Source organism: Polistes dominula, unplaced genomic scaffold (genome assembly GCF_049000335.1).
Source record: "Polistes dominula isolate Pdom_NZ unplaced genomic scaffold, Pdom_raw_medaka contig_83, whole genome shotgun sequence".
NCBI lineage: Eukaryota > Metazoa > Arthropoda > Insecta > Hymenoptera > Vespidae > Polistes > Polistes dominula.
Window position 1 is genome coordinate 2,308,591 of NW_028301032.1, and position 17,242 is coordinate 2,325,832.

General features: G+C 31.3%; 3 protein-coding genes across 5 annotated transcripts; 1 reads left to right on the plus strand and 2 right to left on the minus strand.

Moving 5' to 3' along the window:
- Positions 1-8,081: 8,081 nt before the first annotated feature.
- Positions 8,082-10,859, minus strand: LOC107072180 (E3 ubiquitin-protein ligase RNF14). The gene is made up of 4 exons (XM_015331912.2): positions 9,548-10,859; positions 9,114-9,342; positions 8,849-9,021; positions 8,082-8,661 (listed from the first exon to the last, which is right to left on the minus strand). Exons 1-4 carry the CDS (start codon positions 10,472-10,474, stop codon positions 8,389-8,391), a joined length of 1,602 nt encoding a protein of 533 aa, XP_015187398.2. The 5' UTR covers positions 10,475-10,859; the 3' UTR covers positions 8,082-8,388.
- A 319-nt stretch (positions 10,860-11,178) lies between these two features.
- On the plus strand, positions 11,179-16,860 carry Alg7 (Alg7 dolichyl-phosphate N-acetylglucosaminephosphotransferase). Of its 2 annotated transcripts, XM_015331915.2 has the most exons (8): positions 11,179-11,388; positions 11,482-11,657; positions 11,748-11,862; positions 12,105-12,550; positions 15,888-16,076; positions 16,185-16,255; positions 16,336-16,499; positions 16,614-16,860. In XM_015331915.2, the coding sequence occupies exons 2-8, from the start codon at positions 11,488-11,490 to the stop codon at positions 16,677-16,679; spliced, it is 1,221 nt and encodes a 406-aa protein (XP_015187401.1). In that variant the 5' UTR covers positions 11,179-11,388; positions 11,482-11,487; the 3' UTR covers positions 16,680-16,860. The 2 variants fall into 2 exon arrangements, with proteins under 2 accessions (XP_015187401.1, XP_015187400.1); XM_015331914.2 differs by having other exon boundaries at positions 11,179-11,657.
- Mgat3 (beta-1,4-mannosyl-glycoprotein 4-beta-N-acetylglucosaminyltransferase) lies at positions 12,741-15,430 on the minus strand. 2 transcript variants are annotated; one of them, XM_015331913.2, is made up of 4 exons: positions 15,249-15,430; positions 14,913-15,114; positions 14,286-14,557; positions 12,741-14,190 (listed from the first exon to the last, which is right to left on the minus strand). In XM_015331913.2, exons 3-4 carry the CDS (start codon positions 14,442-14,444, stop codon positions 13,054-13,056), a joined length of 1,296 nt encoding a protein of 431 aa, XP_015187399.1. In that variant the 5' UTR covers positions 14,445-14,557; positions 14,913-15,114; positions 15,249-15,430; the 3' UTR covers positions 12,741-13,053. The 2 variants fall into 2 exon arrangements, with proteins under 2 accessions (XP_015187399.1, XP_089030580.1); XM_089174454.1 differs by having other exon boundaries at positions 14,286-15,430.
- Positions 16,861-17,242: the final 382 nt, after the last annotated feature.

The following is a 17,242-nucleotide window of genomic DNA, read 5'->3' on the forward strand; positions in this document are numbered from 1 at the left end:
ATAATGATTCTTCTCGCCCGGGTCCAAAGGACCCAGGTGTGGTAAGCGTGTTACTCCGAGAAGGGGGTGGTAAGCGAAGGTTAATGTTTCAAATATGATAAATGAAACTGTATATATGTGAGATTAATTCATAAAATGATGAATTTCATTATGAAATAAATTATAATAACTGATCAAAGTATAATATGAAAAAAGAAAAGGTTAGGTTACTTAATTAGATAATATAAGAATTCACGTGAGAAGCTAATAGTTGAAGTATTAAATTGAAATGTAAATACAGAACATTGATTTTTTAAATTACATGGAAATATGATTATGGTAATAACTATGAATATTATTGTAAAAAGATAAACATACTGTATAATTGTAATCTCATACTTTAACTATTATTCATCTAATTGTGAATAGTGCATCATAATTATTTTCTAAAATAATTAGTTAAAGTGTATAATATAAAATACCTTTTTTTTTATATGTTTTTTCTTTAAACTACCCTATTGTTAATAGTATTATTTAAATGATTAGATAAATAACCCTTAAATTCTATACTTTAACATTAACATCAGGCCACAATTTACTTTCTTTCCTTTATCCTAAAAAACGTTAAAGCGTTGGTGTGAAAGAAAGCAAAAGAAGAAAAAGAAAAAGAAAAAGAAAGATTTGATGGGGAAGCACAAATCTCGACTGATCTCCCGTTGGAGAAGAAGAAGAAGAAGAAGAAGAAGAGAAAAGAAAAGAAAGAAAGGAAGGAAGGAAGGGGGTGGGAACGGGGGTTTGGGTGAAATGGGAAATGGTGGTGGAAGAAAGTGGAGTTGGAGTTGGGGTTGGGTGTGGGTTGGGGGTGTCGCTCGCCGGACGATTCTCTCGAATTAATTCTTAGGGGTGGATTTCGAAAAGGGGGTTCCCCGTCACCGTCGTCCGTAAGGGGTGCGAGTGAACCGAGTGGACCGTGAAATAACCCAAGCCCCGTGCTGCTTCTGCTTCTGCTTCTACTTCTACTGCTGCTGCTGCTGCTGCTACTGCTGCTAGCTCGCGACACTTTTACTTCTCCCTACGTTTTGGAGGTTCTGACAGTGGCGTAAGCTCGCGATTGCCAGCTACGATTTCGTTTACTTCTTTTTCTTATTCTTTTTCTTGCCATTATCTTCTCTCGATATAATTCGAGATAGGTTGAATGGAAATCGTAACGTTTTTACCCTCTCTAGACAGCACAACAAAATAAAACGACATCCAAAAAAATACCACGAAAAATATAGGAAGGATCATCCTGTACAATTTTATTCGTTACGGCAATACGGACAATAAAAATAAAAATATTAAATAAATAATAGTCGAATGAAATAAAATATAATTATACGTATAGAAAATAAAAATAAAAATCAAAATTAAATGAAATAAAAATAAAATATAACACAAAATCAAAATCATCAAAACTAAATGAAATAAAATTAAAATCAAAATCAAATGAAATGAAATAAAATAAAAGGAGTGGAAAAAAAAAAAGATAAAATTACAAAGATAGATAGATAGATAGATAGATATAAATAGATAGACATATACGCGGGAAGCAAACACAATTTTCCCAAATTGCCATTAATACGTCGACCGTTTAAAAGCCGAGCTCGATTGGTCTCTCTCTCTCTCTCTTCTCTCACACACACATACACACACACAAAGACAGGTACGTCGGCGTCGATTTTAATGGAGAAAATTGCGTTTCCGTTGCATTGCGTTTGTGCATTGCGTTTCGCGTATTAATGGCGGCAAAGGCAACACACCAGATTTTAGGATATCCCTACCGATATTTTCAATTAAATCAGAAACGCTTGAAAAGATAATCGCGCGAATCTCGTTAACGTTCGTGCAATTAAAGCTGTCTTCTTTTTTTCCCCAATTTTTTTATCATTTTATTTTTTTTATTTTCTCCCTCCATTCCCCTCTTATTTTATAATATTTAAATTAACAAAAAAAAGAGAAATATTTCCCTTTACTATCATCAAAAGAGAGAGAGAGAGAGAGAAAATATTTCGACAATAATTTTTAATGACTTCTTCTTTTTTATTTTTATTTTTATTTTGTTTTATTAATTCTTTTCTTCCTTTTATTTTATAATATTTAAATTAACAAAAAAGAAATAGAAATATTCCCCTTTATAACATAATTATAATATATTTATATATTTATTATATATTTGCATTAAATTATCTTTTATGCAAATTAATGCAATAAATTGCATTTATTATAGTTAAGAAAACAAAAAGATAAATTACTATTTTTATTAAATTATATTATATAGATATATTATATTAATTTTTTACTCGTCATTTTACATTACGAATTCATTAAGAGAATAATTTATTACTTTATCCATCGTACGATCAAACCCATTCGAGAGGTTTGAGTTAATTCGTAGGTATTAATAGAAACTGCAATAAAAAGAAAAAACCCCTTATCAAAAGAATCTGAAAAAGAATCTCATCTCGTTTGAAGTGGAAAATTAACCCAGACAGATAAGATGAGTCTTTTTCTCTTGTTGAAACCAAAAAAAAGAGAACATTAACTTTTCTCTCCTATAATTTAACAATTATAATCACACACACACACACACACACACAGACATTTAGACTCATTTTAAAGTTCATTGACCTTTTTCTTTGGTAACAAGCAAACAGACTGTTTCACCAAATCTCTCTCTCTCTCTCTCTTACTCTCTCTTGGATTTCTCCAGTTTTCTCTCTTTCACTCTGATGTATTTTAGCCTCGGGTGATTCGAGGTCGAGGGTACGTACACGTCGAGGGAATCGGGTCGGTCCGTTTAAGCGTGTAATAGCTCAATAGCCGTCGCGTTCGTGCCCTCTGACCCCTGACCCTTCCTTTCCTTCCTTCCTTCATTCCTTCCTTCATTCCTTCCTTTACCCTTCATCCAAGTTAACCAATCGTTCTAGCAGGTATATTAAACTAACTTTGCCTAATCTTGAAATTTCTTCTTCATCTTCATCTTCATTAACATCTTCATCTTCATCTTCATTTTCATTATCAACTTCATCTTCTTCATCTTCTTATTATTTCATTTACATTCATCCATTCTTCCTTACTTTTGTTTCTTTGTTCGTTGTAGATTTCTTCGTAAAGTTCTTTTATCGTCCTTGAAAGAATTGGCAACACCCTTATAACAAGTATACACCCAGCCAACACAGCCCTTCGTTCTCACTGAGGGTATCTATAGAAATATATACCTAACCGATGCACTTTGGCTTAAGCCGAGGCGAGATAAAGCCATCGTGCTTCTTACCGGGACGATTTCATCCCTACACCTCCTTCACCTTCCCTCTTTTCCTCCTTCTCGATACTCCTCGGCAACCGGAGAGTGCTGCTGCTGCTGCTGCTGGCTCCTGTCTCGTAGTTAAATCGGATAGCAGACCCCGGGGCTTTCGGAGACGAACAAAAGCCTCCGCGAATCGATCGATCGACCGCGGCCCGTTATCTTTTGCGTCCGTGCCTCTCTCTCTCTCTCTCTCTCTTTCTCTCTTTCAAACACATACACATACACATACTCTATTACACTGTCATTCATTCATTCTACCATTCCTATCGACTCTTTCACTTCAAACTTACTATTTCTACTTGTCTCTGTCTCTGTTGTCTGTTACAATATCGTTGTCATTGTATCTTCTTTTTCTTCCTACTAATTTTTTTTTGTTTCAATTTTGCATTCTTTTGCAATAAAATTTAACGTATAATATTTATTTTTTCTTTGGGGTGGAAGGTTAACCAATTAATTAGGGATATCCTATTTTTTTTTTTTTTAAACATACTTAGAATAATATCAAATCTGAAAACACACAAAATCTGATCATTTTATAAATCTTACTATATACGTTGATAAAGTAGTTTCCTTTAATAACATCAATAATTAATTCACCTTTTATAGTTACTTTGAAAAATGATTAGGGACAACTATCTACAATATTCTGTATCTACATGTAAACGATCTAACACACTGACAAATGCGTGCTCACAAACCCATACATTTGAACCAAAAGAGAAAGACAGAGAGAGAGAGAAAGATACATGGACAGTACGTAGTGTAGACACGACGACAACGACGACGACGATAGGTAGGTAGTTAGGTAGGAAGGTAGGCAGTGTGGCACAGGCAGGCAGGCAGGAACGGAATTTCGGTTCGACCTCAACAGTGCAAACAGAGGCATTGATTTCACCGCTTTCAAACACCCCCTAGCAAAGCGTCAGTCGAGGCTCGGGGCTTTTCGTCCTTGTGTATCTATATATGTATGCGTGCGTTTGTACATGTTCATGTATGTATGATGTATGTGTGTGTGTGTATATATATATATGTGGCGCGCGTGAGACCTGCGCGTTTAATCGTGCCCGTGGATGTTGTCCTTACCTCTCTCTCTCTCTCTCTCTCTTTACTAGTATATGTACGTGTAGTATACGTGTTGATATACATGAACATGTACATATATATATATATATATATATATGAGAGTACGACGACGTTTATCGGCAGGTTTCGTCGTGGGCTCTAATAATAATGCTAATTGAAATCAGCACACCGAGAAAATCGACAGACAGCACCAGGGTGGTTGCTCTACGATTCACACCCCTCCCCCTAAACCCCTCCCTCTTTTGTCAAATCTTTTTCACAATTATTCTCTTTATTCTCTTTAATTTTCTTTACAATAAGAAAATTCAACGTTAAATCCTCTCGTTTGAAAATGACACGATTATTAATACCTTTTTGAAAGATTGTGGATGAGTGGCAATTGAGAGTCGCTACGATGTTTCGTTCAGCAGGACAAGTGGGACTACTTAAATCTGGGGCCTGAAGATGAAATTTAACACGACACGTACTTGTCGTTCAGGCCATGTGATTTTAAATGAATATGTTTAAGTGTACCACCGGTGGTACACGTGGCCTGAAGATCAAGTTTAACGTGCACCACCGATGGTACGCGCGACATGGAACCGTCTTAACTGTCATTCAAAGTAACGCAAAATCCTAGAGAAGAATTCTAACTATTACCAATCCTATGTAGAAAAAAGGTATGAAAAAATAAGAAAATGATGATAAGGGAAGAAGGGCAGGTCACTTGGGAAAATTCTTAGAGATTCCGCGAAGAGAACAGTCACAGGTAATACGATAGCATAGGTAGGAGAAAAGGGGTTAGGGGTAGGAGGGAGAGAGTGGTAGATTTGGTAGATATCGCAAGGGTGGGAGGGGCAAGGTTGGTGAATGAGGCGGCAAGGAGAAAACTTTGGGTGGGGGTGACTGGCTGGCTGGCTGGCTGCTTGCCTGCCTGCCTGCCTGCCTGGCTAGTGGGTGGTTGGTTGGTGATGATGGTGGTGGTAGTGCTAGTGGTAGTGGTAGGAGATAGGGGGGTAGGCTAGTCGGGGGCGGTGAAGCGAACGTTTAATAAAAGATGCGCAGAGATAGCGCCATTACCCCGGCTTGCATTATTTACCGAAGCGAGGCAAACTCTCTCTGGCCGCGTTTCGCCGCATTCGTGGCGTTTGGTAGGCGTGTCCGCATGAATACACACACACACACACACATATACATACACATACACATAAACAGACTCATAATACACGGTTGTGTATAGGAACGAGAAAGCACATAGATGACGTTTACAAGCTCACGCAGGTCCTATGTCTGTGTTTATGTGTGTGGGGGTTGTACATGTATGTTTGAATTACCTAAGGATTCCCCGAGACCTCACATTGTACTGGCGGACACTCATCGTTCTCTGAGTTTACGAGTAGAATAGAATTTCCGATACTACTGTGAAAAATCTTCTTGTGCTTCTTGTGGTCCCTAAAGCTGACCACAAAGAACCTTGATTCTCAGCCAACCCTTAAAGAATGGATATATTCATTTATCGTTGGTGTTCAATCTTTTATAGAATTGCAGAATTTTTGTATATTTGTTTTTTCTCTTTTGCATTTATAATAGACAAAATATGGAATCCTATAACACGGTCTTGTTCTAACACGATAACCCAAAAAAATGATGACATTTGATACAGCATTGATTGATTAACATATTTACAAATTGAACTTTGGGTTATCATATAACACTTTCTAGGAATCTAACCTACCTAACCTAAGAAAAATGAATACGATTATCCCATATGGCAAGATGTAAAACTGGTGGGTATCTTTTGTTGTGACTACCAAGTTCTACCTAAGGAGTCTGTATAAACTACTTTGTGAAGGCTTAAGGTAAGAAACTTCTTGGACTCGTCCAAGATCTATAGGAAAGCATATAAGTTTTCCACCAGTTTAGGAAGAAAGAGAGAGAGAGAGAGAGAAATTCTTGCAACCCCCATTTACGCGAGAGATAGTCTACGAGTGGGAAGCCCGTCGTAACGAGGAGCATTACTCCGGGGGATGGAAAACACCGTTAATTACCTCCCGGCGAGTCGTTCGTTATCCACTGGACCCAACCCCACTTTGTGTTGGTGGTGTGCGGTTCGCCTAAATTGCCTTCTCACTTCCTGCTCAAAGATCGTCCGCGATTACGCAGGCTGGCATGCTTGATGTTTCCGCCTTCGTCTACTTTGTTTGTTGTTTCAGGAGACAACTTTGAGTAGGAGAAAGATAGATAGAAAGGGAGAATGAAAAAGATCAGTGAAGAAAGGGGAGGATATAGTAGTTCACAATAGTAGGGAAGTTAGCCCTGTTTTGTATATACACTCTCTAGGGTTTCTTTGTATAGGTTGGTTGGTTGGTTGGTTGGTTGGTTGGTTGGTTGGTTGGTTGGTTGGTTGGTTGATGTGTGTAGGCACTTGAAAGAGGACTGAAAATTTTCGGATAAAACGAGTAAACGAGAGAGCGCTTGGAGAGGGGTTAAAAAAGACCGATACCAAAAGAGTAAGAGGCCTCGTCGAGAAGAAGAACTCCCGGTCCCTACCTCGATGACAGAATACTACTCGTGAAAGAGGGTAGGTGGTAAGAGGGGGAAGAAATACGAAGGAAGAAGACTATGGTAAAAGAAAAGGGGAAGAGGAAGATGTCAGAGCAAAGTTGACATTTATATTGGGGATTCTCGGCTTTACACCGAGAAGAACCCTTTCCGCCTGGATACCAAGAACGAGACCGAACAGCATACCTACCTAAGCCTCTCTTTCTCTCTCGTATTTCTTCCTTCTAGGATACTCACTCCCCCCGTTCTATCTTCTATCCTCTGGGACGCGTCCCTTTAATCCGAGGAATTATGTACGGACAGTTTTGCAGTCGAACTACTTCCAATCGAGCATGACACGTGACTCATACTTACTTTCTTTCAAGATTTCTAATTAACTTTTTTATCTTTTTTTTTTTTTTATTCAATCTTTTCAATTATTTTTTTTTTTATCATTCTTTATTTATTTCTTTTTTAACCAGTTAATTTAGAACTTTCTTTTTTTTATAATAATTGGGATAATTACTAAAACACATTTGTAGAATATATTACCATTTAATTAAGTGAAAATAGAAAGTAGTACTTCTAATAAAGGATAAAGGAGTTCTCATTTTCTACAAAGCTATGATTAGTAATCCTAACGTGTATTATCATTGGTTGATTCATGTATCCTTATCAAAAAAGAAGGTAACCATTATCAATGAGGATTTATCAAAACAGGAGTACATAAAGTTCACAAGTCCACTTTTGGTGTAACTAAAATCATCACGTTTACTACCGAGACCACCAGAGGGCGATAGGAGGTAATATCCATACAAAAAATAGAGATTTTAACTACTATCGCCGACTGGTGGTCCTAGTGTTAACTAAGATGAATTTTTTACACGGTCGATAAATCAGGTGAAAACACTTTCTATATTATCGGCATTTGTTGATAAAAAATTCATTTTAGTTTGCATCGGAACTGCCAGTGGGCGATAGTAGTTACTTTACAGATTTATTATACTCTACATTACCAATAACTTATAGCAGTTGATAACAAAGTAATCTAACCCCTGTAAAAGTTAGAATAAGATTTTAAAATTTACTTTATTTAATTTAAGAAAGATAATTTTTAATTTTCAATAAATAATATCTCGTACAAAATCAATAATTATATAATTATATTCATTTATTAACAAACCGATTGAAATTATTTTCATACATTTGAAGTATTTAATTAAAATACATCGTATAACATGAAAGAAACAAATTTTTATTAATTCGACATATTTAATTATTGTGAAACAAAATAATGACTTTTGTATAGAACCAAATCAACTGATCACAAAAGAAAAAGTAAAGTAGGTGTATTTCATCATCCAAAAAATAATAATAAAATTAAAATTTTCTTTTTCTGCGATAATATAATGAAAAAAAAAAAAAAAAAAAAAAAAAAAACAAGAAGAAGAAAATAGAGCTTAATAATCAATGAATAAAGCATCATTTTCATACTCTTCATCATCAGAAAAAAATGGAATATCGTCATCTACTATTTCATTAAACATCAAATCATCATATTCTTCATCTTCTTCTTCATTTAGTATTAAGCCATGATATAACATATTAAAGCACGGTGATTCCGGATTACGGTAGTGCAAATATGGTTCTTGAGGATTTAATTTTCTTCCACACAACCAACAGAAATACGTGTGGCATTTATAACAAGTCATTTTATTGCAACCGTCAGATTTCTAAAATACACAAAATTATTATGTAATATAAATTGAGATATAAACTATCGTATCTTTCAAGTTGGATGAAATTGCACACAGTGTGCAAAATTTGATTAAAATCCGTTCAGTAGTTTACGAGTCCATTGCGGACAAACAACGTGACACATACGTAATTTATATATATATTAAGAAGATAAATACAAACCTCAATAGAAGCACGACAATGAGGACAATTCTGACTATTAACTTTGATCCAATTTTCTGACATAGTATTCTCAACTAATTTTTGAAGTTGATTTTTACCATATCTCTTCTCCATTATAAGTTTTAATTCGTTAGAAGCAGCTTGATATTCGTTAACTAATTGTTGCTTTTCAGCTGTTAAATCATATTATTATTATTATTAGAATAATTGTTAATAATAATTCATAATGATATTTCAGTAATATGAATTATGTAATTATACTTACTTGAAGCTACTTTACATGGTTCTATACCATGATAAACCATTTTACAATAAACACAGAATGCATATTGACAAACAGGACAGTTTGCCATTTGTTCATTAGGATCTCGACTAACTGGATATTGACAATGACGTCTTGGACAATAAACTATGTCTGTCATAGTATCCAACGTAACATTTAACAATATAGAATCATATTTGGCAAACAATTCTGGACTAACCAAATCTTTAATCTGAATAAAGAAATATAATGTGATTAATATTTTATATATGAAACAAAGTACATAACTATTATAATATTTGTTTTATATACAGAGTGTCGCAGTTTTCACTGAGGATCAGTTTCGTACAACATGCAGTTTTGTTAAACACTTTACTCTTATATATAAGACACCTTGTATATATAATATAATATATATATATATATAAAACACATACTTGTCCAGGTGTTGCTTCGGAAGTACATTTTGGTTCGGGACAAGAAATATCTTGTACATCACCATCTTTAATTTTGACTTCTACATAACCGGTGATGCAACTTTTACAAAATATATGAGAACATGGTAAAAATTGGAAACAATGTTCTCCTAATTTATCTGTAAAACAAATATTACAAGTATACATACTTTTATTGAATTCAATTTGATTACGTTTCTCATTATAATCTATTAACACTTGTATTGGATTCTTTCCATAGGGACAATCGGAGAAAGCCCTTTTATCTATTCTTCTATTTTCTATTCCTTTGAAACGTTGCCTTTGAAATTCCTTTTTACTAGTTTTATAACTACAACTACTTCTATTGCTGTTATTCAAATCTTTAGCAGTAGTTTCTTTTGCTTCTTTCTCATCCACGTGTTTACTTGATTCTTCAATGCTTCTATCAAAATTCTGCACTTTATCCAAAGTTATTTTATAAGACGTATAAACAGTGTTCATGCTGATAGATTCTTTTATATTTAAATATTGTAAGGTTTCGTACTGTAAAAATGCAACCCATAAATACAATATTTCTTGGCCTTTATTCTCTTCCCATAAATTATCTAACTTTGTGCACAATTTAGCAAGCGATGCATAACATAACCAAACTGAAGACAAGGAAAACATTGGCGGTGAAGTTGAAGGATAATCTTCTGGTAATGTAACATACAATGATAATGGTGGTAAATGTGATATTTGTACTTTCTCTGTCGACTCTTCTGGATATCTATTATCTTTATACGTAAAATAATATCCTTCTGGTAATGTTATAAATATCTTGAAATTACATTGATAAAGTTTATCCTCGTTGTTATAAGAAAATTCTTCTTCATTGTAAATACTTTCTAAAGCAGTAATTTCATCTTTCTGTTTTTCCGTATCCATTGTAATTGATTTATTCTTCAATGTTTCCTTTTTATTTATTATTAGTATTATTATTTGTTTCTTCTTGTGTATGACGTCTTATACTTTTTATAATACTTATCTTTTATTTTTCTCTTTGGTAAATAAAGTATACCGGAATAGAGGTTAGGTTGTGAAATCAATGTATTAATTCGATTTTTTAATAATGAATTTTTTTAATGCGTTATTATTAATTCTGACATAATTACCAACCTTACAAATTCAAAATAATCAAATAGAATTATCTATTTTTAATAATCACTATAAATTCGTTGAATTAAACACTGAGGAATACTATCGAACTATGAATGACCGATTGAACTACAAGTTGTATAAGAAAGGCTTCTCAATTTGAAATATGATTCAAATTTATATTTAATTTTTTTAATATATAATTAAGAAGAAAAAAACAAGTAAAACAAAATTCTTTCATTTTAATCTTTAAAACATCAATAATAAGTTGCATCGATCTATTTCTAATGTATTTCTACTTTTTTTCTTTTATTATTTTTTCAAATTTTAAAAAGAGCGGGAAAATTGTAACTTTTAAAATCAACATTAAAACGTTAACAATTATTTTGATCGATGTGCATAATATATTATAGATAATTTATATTTATTCGTCTTCTTGAATAAAATTATATTTATTTCTATATATATTGTGTTCATTCATAGTTTTGACTTGCTTTTCTTTGAATGTTCATTCAATGAACAAGTACCAGTCAGTCATGTACACGCGATTATGATAGTATTTGTTGTTATAGAATAGTGAAACGATTTTGTTTACAATAAAAATCATGTTAATTAATTGATAAAAAAGATTGCAACATAAATTTAATTTGATATCATCGTGGTTGAGTTATCAATTCTTATATTCACGTAATAACCTCGTACATGTATGTCAACGCCGATATTTTGGATTTCATTTATTTGACTACACATATACAAAGTTTATTTTATTTTTTTCTTTGTTTCTTTTTTTCAATTAGTGCTAAATGAATTTTGAAAGTGAAATGTGGCAATTAATTTTTCCATTATCCATCAATGTTATTATGTCAATTGGTGCATATTTTTTTACCATTAATATAATTCCTAGATTAAAAGATCTGTTCATTAAAGCTAACCTATATGGAATTGATATGAGTAAGAGGAACAATCTGAAAGTGTAAGTTATATGAACAAATATTTATCAAAACAAATGAATATTTTTTTTAGAAATGACACATTTTTACCTTTATTAACTTCATTCTTACAGTCCAGAAGCATTAGGGGTTGTTACAGGATGTATATTTCTTATAACAATGTTCTTATTTATTCCTGTACCATTCACAGATTATATTTTTAAAAATGAACATTTTCCACATAACGAGGTAAATCAACATACTTATGTGATTTTCAATAAATATTAACTGACATAGAAAATAATTAATAATAAATGTATACAGTGTTTTTTAAAGATATGTGTATAAATCACTTTAGGGTTAGTTTCAAGTACACTAAAGTAAAAAAAAGAAAAACTATCCTTGAAATGATGTCCACATATGTTGTAGAGAAAAAAATTCTAAATTTGAATATTGGAATGAAGTTAATAATTTGTAAACTTACATTACAGTTTGTTGAATTTTTGGCAGCTCTACTTTCTATTTGTTGTATGCTGCTTTTGGGTTTTGCCGATGATGTTTTGGATCTTCGTTGGCGACACAAATTATTATTACCTACTATTGCCACTTTGCCACTTTTAATGGTCTATTATGTAAACTTTAATTCAACATTGATTATGGTGCCAAAACCTTTAAGATTTTGGCTTGGATATTCGGTAGATTTATGGATATTCTATTACGTTTATATGGGAATGTTAGCAGTATTTTGTACAAATGCTATTAACATATTGGCTGGTATAAATGGTTTGGAAGTTGGACAAAGTTTGATAATAGCTATCAGTATAGTAATATTCAATATTGTAGAGCTATCTGGAGATTTGTGGAAAGCTCATAGATTTTCATTGTACTTTATATTTCCATACATAGCAACTTCTCTTGCACTACTTAAATATAATTGGTAAGTTTAATCACTTGACAAATATTATATATAAATGATAAAGTAAATATTTATAATTTATATTAAAACAAAAGGAGATTTTTGTTTTTTGAAGTGAAAACTTCTTTAGAATTGGTATGATTTGAAAAAATGTAACGGAGCGGTGGGAGAAAATGAAACAACCGCGATACTAAATAAGAAGAGAATACAATTTATCCTACATCAGATATTTTATATTCGTCTGATTCTCTCGAAAATTAGTTTTTGGAAGATTTCACTTTTCTAACACGTGTGATCTGCACACATGTTTTTTTTGTTTTGTTTTTTTTTCAATTAAAAGTAGAATTATATAGGCCATTCATTTCTTTATAAGTTATATATGTATAAATCATTTAACATTCATATTTTAATCAACATAGTACTTTAGTATATAAATTCAGTATATAATAATAATAATAATATCATACAATATATGCTGAGTAATGAGTATGAAGTAATATCACAGTCAGATTATGACCAGTGTCTCAATAGTAGTCTAACTTAGCGTAAAAATTTTCTATCAGCCAGTCATATTTCCATGTGTTATTGAGTACAGTTTCAGGAGCAAAATACAAATCATGAGATTTGGAGACCCTTAAGAGATTAGTTTTACCATCTATCCATAATCCACTTCCTATAAGATCTTCTATAAAAGGAACATCAATCCTTTTCTCAATTTTTGGCATTTTGTTAGATTTGTTTGTATTGCGAAGGTTAATTATAATATTAGCTGGGGCTTGACATAGATAACAATACCATCCTCCATAATGATTTAAATCTCCAATTACTAATCCGAAAACATCTCTTTCGTTGGTTTCTTCCAATAATTGTTGTTGTTGCAGAATTATAGAATTAGACTTATATGCTTCACGCATTAATCCGATAGTACACGCGTTAAGTGTTATTGTTGTTTTAAGTGGATGTTGCCAATAAAATCCATAGATCAACCATCTTAATCTGAAGCCTATCGGTTGAGGCCATCCATCGTATACTTTAAGGAACATCAGTGCTCTAGAATTTAATATTTGTTCTGGTTCAGTCATTACATAAATATCATCGTCTCTTAAATTCTTCACGGCAGTCTTTACTTTCTCCCATATGTACTTAGATAGTACTCTCGATGGTTTGCGAGATTTTGTTGCTGCATTAATATATAAAATCTTTTTTTGTTCCCGCTGCAACAATCCTTTAGATAATTTATGATGAAAATTATCTTCTGCACCATTAAAATCACAAATTACAAATAGATCAACTACGTCGTATAATTCTTCTACAATAACTTCTGCAATTGCCGAATTATATTCGTTTAAGTAAAAAGTATGTATTATACGTCTAGCTATTTTACGATGTTTCAATTTAATATTTTGTTTAGATGCCATGATCGCTCTCCATACCACTTCGGGTTGTCCACAGTCTGTCCCGTGCCAACCTTGATTGCAAATACATTTTTCCGAGATTTCGTTAATCCCCATTTTACGATCATCGACCCCATGCTTCCAGCATGTAGTATGATTGTATATTCGAAATAATTGAAAAGTTCTGATATCATTTAGGTATGTCTCACCGCTGATTGTCTGATATTTTGGAAGTCTTTTGTGTATTGTTCGTTCTGTATGATGACCCTACAATTAAATAATAATTCAGTTTAAATAATATTTCTTTTGAAATAGTCAAAATCTTCATAGAACAATATACATAGATTTTTGTCTTGTTATACCTGAGTTTTTTCAAAGTTAACAAAACTAACAGAGCTACGTGTACTTGCAACAACTATTTCAGATGGCGGAGTTGTTACAACGTAAACCATAACAATAAGAACTTGTAAAACCAACAACGTATAAAGTAACGCCAGCTTCCCATCTAGGCGGGTCTGCATGGCACTATTCTCAAAAAAAGAAAAGCTTCAGTTTTTCATTTTACGTCTTTCTCTACGTATCTTTCCTGAAGCAAGACATATTTCTTCTACCTAAATACAATAATCAATATAATCTGAAAATAAAAACTTTTCTAAGTCTAAGTTTATTAACAAATTTACATGTTTTTTTTTTTTGGTTTCCTTATATATTTCATTAATAACAGACTTGAATAATTCTAGCCCATTATTGTTGTATGATTAAAAAAAAAAAAAGATCATATTACAAACATATGTAATATATTAACACAAATTTGAATATTTTCTTTTTAGAATGGTATATATATATATATAAGATAATTATAATTGATGATCCAAATAATCAATTAAAGAAATATAATAGGAAATACCATATGAAGATATAATATATTTACAATAAAAGAGATAATTAAATGCAAATGTGTATTGTATAATTTGATATAAAAAACTTACAATGAAACGTGACGAGGATTCAATGCCCCCGCGACGTGACGTTCTAGTCGTGACGTCACTGTTCTCCAACGTGCCATTTAATTTTGAATGGTTCCTTATGACTAGAAGACAACAGCAGCGTCCTCGCTGACTATACGATGTTGACTATACGTGTTCCTATACGATTTTCGGTATTCCGTTGATAGGAAGATCGTTTTTAGTTCTACAGTAAAACATATTTTATTTTTTTATTTTTTTAAATAAATTTCCTAGGATTATAACCTTAATATTGTACTACTCCTTAATTGAGATTTCTTCCTTTAATCTGAAACTCTTACAATCTTTCTGAGGACTTACTTGAAATCGTCTTACATGTTCTTATCCAAACCACGCCCGAATGGGCGACTATACTCGTGTGTCTCATCGTTCATTCGTCAAATTCCTCGGCAAGCGTGATCGTGACTATTCGTAAGGCGCACGCGTCCTTGGTTTGGACTATTTTAGAAAATCGTCGATCATGAAATGTTCAATGTAGAAACTGTATGTTATTTTAGTCATCTTATATTCTTCTTTGACTAGCATATATATAATTGTTTTTTTTTTTTTTACATAAAACTATTACTATATTTCTTATTTATATTTATACATTTTTATATAATAAATTATATATATATAGTATGATATAGTATAGATAGTATATATATTATTATATTATATAGTATATATATATTTATTATTATTATTATTATATTATTTATAGGGTGAACTAAAAGTTCATACGTTTTTTAAATTAATATTACTACAGTAAATTTGACAATAACAATAATCTATTATGCAATTTTAAAGTAAAGTTTCAACACAATAAACGCCACGTACTTTTCATTCACCCTAACATTATATATATATATATATAAATCATTTGATTGTAATAATATGTATACATTTAATATATAAAATAATAATATGTAATATTAAAATATTCTTATTGCATTTAAGGTACCCATCGAAAGTATTTGTAGGAGATACATTTTGTTATCTGTCTGGAATGACATTTGCAGTTGTTGGTATTATTGGACATTTCAGTAAAACCACTTTATTATTTTTTATCCCACAAATCATCAATTTTCTATACAGTGTACCACAACTGTTTCATTTTGTACCATGCCCTAGACATAGACTTCCAAAGTAAGTTCTTTTTTTACTTTTCGTATCAAATAATAACATTTATAATTAAAATTCTAAAAAAGAAAAATATAAAAAGAGATAAACAACATTAATTTTATATGTCTGTAGGTATAACAAAGATACAGATCAATTGGAAGCCAGTGTCACTGTATTCAAATATTCTGAACTAAATCCTTTAGGTATGTTGTCATTGATAAATTGGTTTTTGTTTGTTTTTTTTTATCTAGATCGTAAGATAATTTCTTTTTATTTTAAATAGGTAAATTTTCAATGTGGATATTTAGAACTGTAAAAATTGTCCAATGGCAAAGTAGTGACGAAGATACCGTAATATGTAATAACTTAACTTTAATCAATTTTTTATTAATTAATATTGGACCAACAAAGGAACCTAAGCTAACATTAATTTTAATGTTAATACAGGTATTACTTTTAACGATATTTTATACTAACTGTATATATAGATTTTTCGTTTCTTTTTTTTATATGCAATTATATGTACACTTTAATATATATATATATGAATCTTTTTTTTAGGTTTTTTGTAGCTGTTTAGCATTTGTTATACGTTACCCATTTGCTTCAATATTTTATGATATCTGAAGTATAGAATAAAAACGATAAATATTTATATCTGTGTAGTAGTAAGTGTTACATACTTCTTTGTATATAAAAGATTTTGTAGTAATATGATGTCTACTACTGTGATTTTTGTTTTGTTTTATATTAAATTAAATATAGATTTATATATGTAAATTATAAATAAAAATACATATGAAAGGCATATACTTTAAAATATCTTAGAAATGTACAATTTCTACGTAAGACTGTTAAATATGTATATATCCTAAAATTAACATTAACATTCATGTCATAAGTTCCTTAATAAGAGGTAATTGAAAGGATAAAGATATAAATGACATAATTTTATTATATAAGCTTATATAAGTTTTTAAGTCTGTTGTATAAATTGTGTATAACTTGTTTAAAAACTTTCTGTAATCTTATGTACAAGATAATAAAAAAAAAATGTATTTCAATTAATGATTAGAGAACTTATCGTTTAATTAATATATTATTTACTTCATATTCTTTTTTAATTTATAATAAAAAAAAACAGAAATTAATAAATGACATTATAAATCAAATAATATCGGAAAAATGTT

Excerpts from the sequence above, each read along its gene's own strand:
- LOC107072180 (XM_015331912.2), bottom strand. The coding sequence starts at position 10,474 with ATGGATACGGAAAAACAGAAAGATGAAATTACTGCTTTAGAAAGTATT. Across the intron at positions 9,022-9,113 it reads ACCATGTAAAGTAGCTTCAA|CTGAAAAGCAACAATTAGTT; the intron begins GTAAGTATAATT and ends ATGATTTAACAG. Across the intron at positions 8,662-8,848 it reads ATTGTCGTGCTTCTATTGAG|AAATCTGACGGTTGCAATAA; the intron begins GTTTGTATTTAT and ends TGTGTATTTTAG.
- Mgat3 (XM_015331913.2), bottom strand. The coding sequence starts at position 14,444 with ATGCAGACCCGCCTAGATGGGAAGCTGGCGTTACTTTATACGTTGTTG. Across the intron at positions 14,191-14,285 it reads TTAACTTTGAAAAAACTCAG|GGTCATCATACAGAACGAAC; the intron begins GTATAACAAGAC and ends ATTTAATTGTAG.
- Alg7 (XM_015331914.2), top strand. The coding sequence starts at position 11,488 with ATGAATTTTGAAAGTGAAATGTGGCAATTAATTTTTCCATTATCCATC. Across the intron at positions 12,551-15,887 it reads GCACTACTTAAATATAATTG|GTACCCATCGAAAGTATTTG; the intron begins GTAAGTTTAATC and ends ATTGCATTTAAG. Across the intron at positions 16,256-16,335 it reads TTCTGAACTAAATCCTTTAG|GTAAATTTTCAATGTGGATA; the intron begins GTATGTTGTCAT and ends TATTTTAAATAG.